The following is a 10,790-nucleotide window of genomic DNA, read 5'->3' on the forward strand; positions in this document are numbered from 1 at the left end:
TACGAATTGCTTTATTCACTGCTTATCTTAAAACTACCCGTTCGATATCTAAAAAAATAGATATTAGTGTAGAACGGCGCTAGGTTCTCTACCGCTCTATCTCTTATATAATATTTGTGTTTTATCGTGGGATCGCTGTACTAATAATCTAGGCTGAGGTAAAAAGGTTGTGTTTTAGTGTATATAGGTTGATTTTCAGACTATTGTAGGTACCTTTAATACGTAAAGTAGTTATCTCGTTAAGGTAGAAGTAGTACTAGGTATAACGGTGTAAGAAGTGCTTAGTATAACCTATACTTTCGGATAGCCACTCTTTTTCAATATAGCGTAGGAATACTTAGAAGTTAGGCTTAGGGTATAGAGCTTTAAATTTACCCTAGAGCTTAGGGGTATCTTCAGAGTAGGAATAAACTAAGCTATACCAATTTTCCTTTATAGTCTCCTACACTTTGTTAACCTTATCCTAGTATCTAGGCTTACCTTTATAGATAGTCCGACCGACAAAGTTATAGATAGCCGGTTTTGTATACTTCTTAATACAGTTAGAAATATACTAGAGATAAAGTATATTCTTAGTATCGGGGAAGACCTTTAAAAATCATAAGTTATTAGTAAATAATAGATAAATTATATAGTTAAAGGGGGTAGAAGAATAACCTCTTTAATCGCCGCTATAAGCGCCTTCTCTTTATCCGTAAGGATAGTTAGGGGACTAGGAATACTACCAGTAAAAGACTAGTAGATACCCTATAAAAACCGAAGCGTATCAATATACACCTCAGTTTTTTCTTCGTATATAAAGTAAAACCCAGCGTTAAAAGTCCTCCTCGTTATAGTTAACCCAACAATATCTAGAACTAGTATACAGAAGTAATTTATCTTATATATACAATCTATCTATAGAATATATAGATACGATTATAGTAAAGCTAGGCTACTTCTATATATCAGAAATAGTAATATAAGGGTATCTGTACCGGGTTTTATTGTATAGCGAATAATCTAATCACTATATTGTAGAAGCTAATCGAGGAGGGCCTATAGAGGGGTATTACCACTAAGCTTTTCTTATTGAAAACACTACTTCAGATTCTCTAGATCCTTATCTAAGAGATAGGAGGATTAGTTATTTGTACAGTAAAAATTAAGAATCGCTCGATTAGTAAGGTACTAGTTTATCTAACTAGTAATCTATACCTTACAGTCCCTCAATTCTCGCTAGCGATAGGTAGTCTAAGCTTCCTTTAGTATAGGGGGATAATTATAACTCCTATCGGCAATATCGATAATAAATTTGTGCCCAGAGAGACAAATTGTACCGGTAAATAGACAGCTAGTCGCAAGATAAGTAGTCTAACGGGGCTTAATACTATCAACTGGTCTTTTTCTCCGGTCCCTATAGGCCTAGCTTCGCTGGCAATAAAACTATACCTTAGGGACTACACTATTGCGATCAGTGTATAAGCGTTTTTTTGAAATTGTATACCCCTATATAGCTACCTAATCACCTATCTAGTCCTATACTGCAGCAATTGTTTCGAATTCTCGTCTATTCACTGGTGGTGGAAGTATTTACCTAGGTAGTTCGATAGGCAGTTCGATAGGCAGTTCGATAGGTAGTTCGATAGGTAGTTCGATAGGCAGTTCGACAGGTAGTTCGATAGGCAGTTCGGCAGGCAGTTCGGTAGGTATTTCGGCAGGTAGGCAGGTATAGACTGCGACATCGCCTATAGACGGGCGGGTGGGCAGTGCCCACGGGCCTTATATAAGCGGGCGATAGGCACTATCAATACACCTATAGACGGGCCCTACCCTTAGGGCCTATTGTCTATAGACACCGTGGGCGCCCGCGGGCCTTTTTAGTAAGCAAAATTAGCGTAATACGTGACTTTTATTGACAGATTTCAAAATATTTCAACTAAATTTGTATTTTTTATATATTTACAATCATAATTCCGGATTTGTAATAAGATATATATAAATATATATACTATAATTTACTATATATCTAATTTTTATATATATTTAAGACAACTTTATATAATAGTGGGTATAGTGGGTATACCCGGGATAGGTATACCCGTGGGCCTTAGGCGTTATAGACGGGCACTCGAAAATCCAAATAGCCCAAGGCCCACCGTAGACGGGCGATAGGCACCTCCTAGGTGCCTATAGACGGGCGATATCGCAGGCAGGCAGGTAGGTAGGCAGGTAGGCAGGTAGGTAGGTAGGTAGGCAGGTAGGTAGGCAGGCAGGTAGGTAGGCAGAGATAGATAAAGATAGATAGATGAAGATAGCAGCTTTTATATAGGGGGACTGGAATTATCAGATAAATTTGTTAGCAAACAAATTAGTTAGCAAACAAATTACTCCTCTAGGTTATATGATTTAATTGGTGGGTTGGGGGAGGGGGCTAGTGTAGAGAGAGATCAGGTGATTTTTTTGGGGGGCTGGTGTAGAGAGAGATCAGGTGATTTCTTTTTGGGGGGGGGGGGGGGGGGGGGGGTAGCCCTAGTAAATTAGCCCTATACAGGTCATGTGATTTTATGGAGACATAAGATGGAAGTATTAATACAGAGAATTAATGTGGGGCCAGGTATAGAGCAGATCATTGAAGTACTATATGGCTGGAGTGGTTCGGGGGCTGTGTTTTTTACAGTGGTGATACTATAGTAAATAGCACTCGTGTCGAAAATCTAGCGCCAAGAAGGACTTATCCTAAAAGGGTTAGCTGTCTGTGCCAGTAGTGTTTTCGACTGTGCTAACAGTGTTTACCCTCGGCTATAACAGCGACTAAGGGCTTAATAAGATAACGATTCTTAATCTCTGTAACACTATTTAACTGTTTAGTGTAAGGTGGTGTGGGGTCCTAAATCGTTCCCTTACTAGTAAGGTACGTAGCCAGAGGTTTATATTCTGTAGTATTATCGCCGTGAACCTTCTTAACAATATAGTCAAATTAAGTCTTTAAGTAAGTCTCTAACTGTATATAGACTTCCGTAATTTGAGATCGTGATTTGAGTAAAAATAACTATATAAATCGAGTCGTATTATCTGTGAATATTATAAAGTAGTGTTTACCGCTATAAGATACAATAGAAATCGGACCCTAGATATCTAGATAAATAAACTCGCTAGGTTTTGATCTAATAGACCGTTCTTTACCGAAAGGTAGAGTATAACCTTTACCCTTAATATAAGGTATATAAGGAAAAGTAATACCTACACCCTTCTTTAACTTAACGCTATTAGTAAATATCTCTATTTTTCGTATACGTTCTTCACTAGTATAATAGGCTCGACGATATACCAGATCAATAGAAATAGGCGAGATACCAGCTTATATAGCGAAAACAGTTTAGAGAGCTAGTAACGAGATTACAATTAAGTATTTGATTAACCTTATCGATTCTAGCACAGTTTAACTAGTATTACTCTCCTTTATACGTAGTAAAACTAACAGTAGACTCTGGACTATAGAGATCTTAATACTTAAAAGTTATTATCCCGTTCTTTGTCTATATCCCAATTAGACCTGGCAGTGACCCTCCGGGTGGTCCATGACCTTGGACCCTCCGAGGGTCCAGCGACCCGCCAAGACCTGGAGTTCTACATAAATATACGTAAAACATGGTTTATAAGCATGATATTTCCTATTTAGGATAGGTTATGTATACATAATTTTCTTGGCGGGTCTAGGATCCTGACTTTAGACCCTCCTTAGCGCCTTGGCGGGTCCAAATGGAGGGTCACTGCCAGGTCTAATCCCAATGTCTACCTTGTCTAAAGCAGATATAGAAATCAGACTAGACCGAAGATCTAGAGTAAGCTAGACCTTTTAAAGAGTAAGAGGGGCTAGTTTTATAGACAAATTTTTATCTAATAGATATAGAATTATATCTCTATAACCCTTAGTGTAAAAAATATCTCTAGTGGCTGTCGAAATAGGTAATATACACTATCTGAAATTAACAAAAATAGATCTATAAGGAGTTATATACTAGTACTAGAATCGATTATCCAGCGTATAATATTATTGTTATTATTGGCTATTAGGCCTTCTTTTAATATAACGTAGGAATTATAAACCGTATTTACCTAAAAAAGAGTATTCGAAAAAAGGTTATTGTATCGAAAAAGGGGATCTCCGGAGGGGGGACCTTATTACAGTGTAGTAGGAGGATAAGATACCGGTGCAAAGATTGTATTAGCTCTTTATCGAGGTTACTATTAAGGCAGCGAAATAATTCTTCCTTAATTGTTAACCTAGCCGATAACTTATCCTAGCTGAGGCACTGTAACCTATTAGAATTAAGGTTATTGCTATTAATTCTACTAGATTGAAGTTATATTCGCCGAGTTCTTTAGTAGGGGATACCTATTAGAGTAATAATTACCTAAGGTACCGTAATATCTGCAGAGAATTATATTCTCCTCTCTAATAAAGTCAGTCTTCTTCTTAGAGGATTTATCCTTATTGTTATTCGACGAATTACCTAAATTAGATTACCTATCGCCTCCTTTCTTTATATCCTTTTTCTTATTGTTATTATAAGAAGAGGTAGGATAAGTTATAGTTAAATTCGCAGAGGTATAGGAGGGATTCGTAGTCCGATTATAAATATCTATTTTAAAGAACTCAGTATAAACTTAATCTATAAGATTAGTATCCTTCTTATTAACCCTAAGGTTCTAGAGAAAGGTATAATATTTCGGATTCTTATTAATAGCTTTCTTAAACTAGTACAATATATACGCCGAGTTTATCTTACTATTAATAGCAGTGAGATCACAAAGTATCTCTTAAAACTTATATATAAATTCAGTAGCGGTCCCACTCTTAAAGCGTAGATCAGTCCACTTAATATAGCGAGTAAATAAATATTGATATAATAAAGCTGTGTATATTAATCGAAGCTTCTTAAATATCTCCCGAATATCTGTAAGATAAGAGATATAAGCAAAAGGTTTAGGACTAAGAGTGCTTCTGAGTATTATAATCGCTCGTGAGTTATATAAATCCTAATTCGTATATTTGGAATTATACTCTTTTCGGAGTGTAATATTAGATTCGATAATCTCCTTCACTCGAGTATAAACGTTAGCAGTAGAAATAGTTACTGTAGTAGTCTTATCGCCAGCGAGGTCTTTAGCTTCTTAAATCAGACTTTCGCGAATATTATTAGGAGAAGTATCCTAATACTCAGGGATCTCTAGGATTACAATACCCCGAGAGATTATATATATATAATAACGATTGTTAGCTGTAAGAGCTAGATAGAGAGTAGTTTCCTAGTCTCTAAAATTAGATTGTCCCTTCAATTTTAGGACTACAGCTAAGATATCAACCTTATTGGTGTTAAGAACAAAGTCCTCGATATTGTATAAAGCCTCTATTGCGACACCGGGGTACTTATTAACAGATAAATATATAGAGGGTACACGGGATCGATAGTCCGATTTTTAGGGTATCGATTTTGTCGAAAAAGACAGAAAAAACAAGGTAGGTTTCTCCTTCAATAGGTTAGATCCTAACCTCGTAAAGAATAAGGTATTAGTCTTATCTAATTAAGAGATAAAAACTCTGTTTTGTGGGTTAAACGAGACTATAGAGGTTCTATAGTAGGGTGGTGTAACGCAGTACACTAATAGGAGGAAAACCAAGGTTTCGAGTCTGTACTGTTAAGTAAAAGATAACTCGAAAGCACGAGGCTTATAACCTGATAGAGATATAAGATCTACAATGAAAGTGTAGATATAACTGGAAATCTCTGAATTGCGTGGAGAAAGAAGGAAAGAAACTATCTATATACTAAGACTAAAATACTGGGAGCAATCAGCGGTAGGTTACGTGACCTCCCTGTCAACAACTTCTTTGTGTACGAAGGGGTTATACCGGCTCTTAATACTTAACGGCCACGGAAGTTATTTAACGCCTAAATTTGATTTGATTTATAAGCAAAATAAGGTAATACCAATTTGTATACCAGCGCACTCTTCTCACCTTTTATAACCTCTGGATATTGGCTGTTTTGCGGTGTTAAAACGATCGTACGGTCGGATAGTTGAAACCAAAATACGGAATAGGATCAGCTATATCGATAAGCTTAACTTCCTCGAAGTATACCCCCTTACACGAATCGAAGCTTTTAAATCGGAGACTATCAAAAATAGCTTCGGATCAGCCGGTTTAGTACTATTTACACCCGACCGAGTGATTTTAAAGCTTAATATTCGACTTCGAACACCTACCCCCCCTTTAAGCCGGGGGAGTGAATCAAGCCGGAATTTTATACTAAAAACACCAGCTACAGAGAAAGAACTACGTCGTTAAGCTTTATCAATTAAGGCTTTACTTCGTATAAGATCTCGAAGCCCACTAAGTCTATCAGATCGGGTATTAGACCAGCTTATAAAAGGCTTCTGTCTTACAATATAAGGTGCTATCTTACTCACCAAAGAAAATAAGGAATTACGCGCCGCCAACGAGAAGTATATAAAGGTATACTGGTCTCAGGTGTAAGGCCTATCAACCGGGTAAGATACAAGGACTCTGTGAGAGGAGACAAATACAATATATTGTGTGGAGCTGTCTCAAGACTAATTCTTACAGGAGTCAGTGGGATCCAGGGGGATCCCAGACTATAGGGTAAACTATCTGATCGACTAACGTGGCCGTTATATAACGAACCCCTCACGATCAGGTCACGATACTTAGCTGATTATATATTGGTCCTATATCAGCTAACTCCCGTATTGTCAGTCTCTAGGTTGTAAGGATCTTTATCCGTTACAAAGCAGAAGCAAAAGCGTACTCGATCCCGAAGGTAGATACCCGCCGCAGAAGGCCTTTCAGTTTAAGAAGCCTCTGTATTAATTATACAGCAATAGGAAGTAACTGAAGCACCTCTCCCCAGCCCCGGTATACCTAGAGAATCGGCTATTCAGCCATATACGCGGCCCCCCCGGGGGTGTGGAATATACAGATTGCTAGGGTATAGAAGAGAAATATATCCAGATAGACCACTTAGTTAGTTAAATTAATTTAATGGCGTTTTGGTTGAGATAAATATATTTAAAATTGGTAGGCTAGGTGGGGTAGACCACTCGGTGGTGAAATACGTTAGTTCTCTTAAAGAATTAACTAAAGATCTTAGAGAGAGAGTTAAAGCTAATAGGAAGCTTTATAAATAAGTTTATCGACCGAATCCGGTGAATCCTCCGGAGATATATCTATAATATAAATAGTCGAAAATCAATCCTTTACCGAAAAGAGAATGACTATTTGCACACCCCTTAGCGCCGTTTTTTACTAACTGCACACCTTTAGTCCATTTTAGGTATGGCTTTTCTTGGCCAACTATTTGTAATCACTTGTGTAATTTAATATGGTATCTCCATAGTAAATAACACAATAATCACCTGACCTTTGGCTATATGTAACCCTATACCAAAATGCCTAGCCGAGATCATGTGCCTGCTCCACAATTAATATCGCACACATACCATGATTAATTCAATACATTTTTGAAGCTATTCCCAGACACTGTCCCTATTTTTAAACCATATTTTTAAACTCCATTTTTAAACTCCATTTTTAAACTCCATTTTTGAAGACTCTATTTACAAAGACCCCATTTTTGAAGCTATTCCTAGATCAACCATAGATCCTTACTTAATACTCCTCCCCTGCCTACCGAAGCCTATGAACCATGGGAATCGCCTCCCCCGACCGACCGATTTGCCTCCCCAGAAGAAGCCTTTGTCGATCTCAACAAATGGGCTGCTACCTAGGGGTTCTCTGTGGTATATAGCCGTACAAAGTCAAAGAAGTACTGGCTAAAATATAGCCTCTCAGCACCAACGAGAGCCCCTGTCCCGGTAGAAAAGAGATAGCGGAAGCGGTTTCGCCCAGCGACGAACTGCGAATTTAACGGCACACTTTCTCCCCTTCCCTGTGGTACTTGGCTACTACAGATGGGTAGTATAACGCACACCTATGCGCCCCGGTATGTGTCGACCCTTCGGATACACCGTCGTCTCGAAAAATCTCGTATTGGGCCGGTTTTGACACCTCAGTTCCACCAGGGTATCGCTAACCGGTAGATTCTCGGCGGAGTATACCGATCGGCTGAAATATAGGGTACAGAATCATCTCTCCGGCCTAGAGACATTGCTAATATTCGTGCAAAGCTCCAGCGCGAATTCCTTGGTGATCTTACCCCTGTACAGGCCTTACTCGCTAAACTTCCTGCGGACAAGGAATGGATCGTTAGATATAAGGTTGATACCTATAATAACTCTCTTCATTGTCTGTTTATGGTTTATCGGACGAGTCTCGAGATGCTACGGGCTCACCTATACTTTCTGTGGATAGACTGTATATACAAGACCAATAAGTGGCGTATACCCCTACTAAATATTATAGGGGCTACCCCTATTGGTACCAGCTTTTTTACTGCCTAGGCCTTCCTAAGCAGCGAGAAAGAAGCCTCGTATCTTCGAGTACTGGGTTGGTTACGGGATATCTACCAAGCGCTTTATACAGGTCAGGATATCCCACCATATAAATAGACTACGACCCGCAGCAGTGTAAGTAATATACAGCTTACTATAGACCCCTCTATAGTAAACTGCATACGTTTAAATATTGCAAGCACTGCCGAGGGTCGTATCTTAGATACTAAGTGGGATCCCGAAGCCCCTGAGATTGATAAGCCTGATAGTACCCCCTCTGAGACCCCCTCTAAGACCCCCTCTGAGCCTCCTACTAAGCCTCCTGCTGAGCCTCCTGCTGAGCCTCCTGCTGAGCCTCCTGCTGAGCCTCCTGCTGAGCCTCCTGCTGAGCCTCCTGCTGAGCCTCCTGCTGAGCCTCCTGCTGAGCCTCCTGCTGAGCCTCCTGCTGAGCCTCCTGCTAAGCCTCCTGCTGAGATTCCTGCTGAGATTCCTACTGAGATTCCTACTGGGGGGATTAACTATTTTGGTCCGAATACTATTATTACAGATAAGGAAAACGCGCTCCGCAATGCAATCAAAAAGGTATATATTATTTATCCTATCTTTACCTACTATTTATAAGCTTACTATTTAAAGGTCTTTCCAGCTACTAAGGCCTTGCTCTGTATCTAGTATATTACCCACAACATCGAGTGTTATACAAGACCTTCTATTAGGGCCCTTGTCCTCCGCCAATTCCCTTCCTCCACAAAAGAAGCCACCCGCCAGCACATTAACGAGCTCTGGGCTGTTATAAAAGCGGATTGGTATAGTATCGTTTATACCTAGGATACCACTACAAAAGACACAAATTGGAGGGCTTTTAAGAATAAGTACAAGGATCATCCTGTGCTCTTACGGTATATCTACCGTGAGTGGATAAAAGGCTGCGGGACACACTTCCTCCGATGCTATACAAAAGGTTTATTCTATATAGATAAGACCTCGATATCTTGTGTTAAGGCTGCCCACTATAGCCTAAAGCGGGACCTAGATAGGTTATCTAGGGATTTGTAGGGTGTCGCTACTAAAATTATATCTACAGTTAAGCAGTAGGCAGCGTATACTATACAAAGAATCTACACTGAGTAGGGGGAGATTTAGACACAGGGTCCACCGATATTCCGTGGAGTCGAGACCTATATTTTAAGACTTACACTTAAACGTACAAGGAAACTCTTTGATTCCTATCTACCTCCTAGTGAAGGGAAGCGCAGTATAAATTCTATATACTTAGGCTTATCTTGGAGTACCAGGGGAATCCCTTGTATTCACTGGGTGTTCAAAGTATAGCAGAGTGGTTAGGAACGTTGCTTTACTGCTACACTATTGATCTACCCAGATCTCTTAAAGCTTCAACACTTTATTCATACGTATACCACCAATCTATTACGGCTAACCTAGGCCGACTTCCACCCCCAATGGTGGTTAAGACCTGCACCAAATACCTCGCTGGCGCCACCAGATATAGTCTATTTAGTGCAAAATCCCCACATTGTACGGGCGCGAGGTCGGCCCACTAATATCGTTGTTATCTTATCTTCTCGGGTATCCCAACAATATACAAAGGGTACCAAGCGCTCCAAATCGGGATATAAGTATATACGAGAGCAAGAAAATGCTATTATTGAGGCCTAGGTACCAAGATTATCGGGCCGGGTACGACAGAAGGTAAACTGGCAATATAACGATGAATTCATATCACTCGGCGAGACAATATCGGCTTCGGAGGTTGAGGCAGACGCAGGCCAAAATTGTATAGGGGAGAGCTCTGCAGATAAAATCGCTGTTAGTAAGTCGACAGTGTCTCGTTCTCAGGGTGTTCATCGGGGTGAGAGGCAGTCAAACCAGGCTAGGATTCTATAGATTAAATCAGTATGCAAAATAAGATCTGTGAATAGCTTCAAAAATGGGGTCTTTGTAAATAGAGTCTTCAAAAATGGAGTTTAAAAATAGAGTTTAAAAATGGAGTTTAAAAATGGGGACAGTGTCTGGGAATAGCTTCAAAAATGTATTGAATTAATCATGGTATGTGTGCGATATTAATTGTGGAGCAGGCACATGATCTCGGCTAGGCATTTTGGTATAGGGTTACATGTGGCCAAAGGTCAGGTGATTATTGTGTTATTTACTATGGAGATACCATATTAAATTACACAAGTGATTACAAATAGTTGGCCAAGAAAAGCCATACCTAAAATGGACTAAAGGTGTGCAGTTAGTAAAAAACGGCGCTAAGGGGTGTGCAAATAGTCGAACTCTACCGAAAATTCTACCTTAGCCTAGGAAAAGAT

The 10,790-nt window shown here is 39.4% G+C and overlaps 1 protein-coding gene across 1 annotated transcript; it reads left to right on the forward strand.

Annotated features, from left to right (window-relative positions):
• Positions 1-7,977: 7,977 nt before the first annotated feature.
• N7479_006215 (uncharacterized protein) lies at positions 7,978-9,129 on the forward strand (the record flags this gene model as incomplete). The annotated part of the gene is made up of 6 exons (XM_057253911.1): positions 7,978-8,009; positions 8,169-8,271; positions 8,467-8,548; positions 8,575-8,592; positions 8,630-9,039; positions 9,094-9,129. 6 exons carry the CDS (start codon positions 7,978-7,980, stop codon positions 9,127-9,129), a joined length of 681 nt encoding a protein of 226 aa, XP_057107773.1.
• Positions 9,130-10,790: the final 1,661 nt, after the last annotated feature.

Source organism: Penicillium vulpinum (genome assembly GCF_028829585.1).
Source record: "Penicillium vulpinum strain IBT 29486 chromosome Unknown utg000003l_segment0_segment0, whole genome shotgun sequence".
Taxonomy (NCBI): Eukaryota; Fungi; Ascomycota; class Eurotiomycetes; order Eurotiales; family Aspergillaceae; genus Penicillium; species Penicillium vulpinum.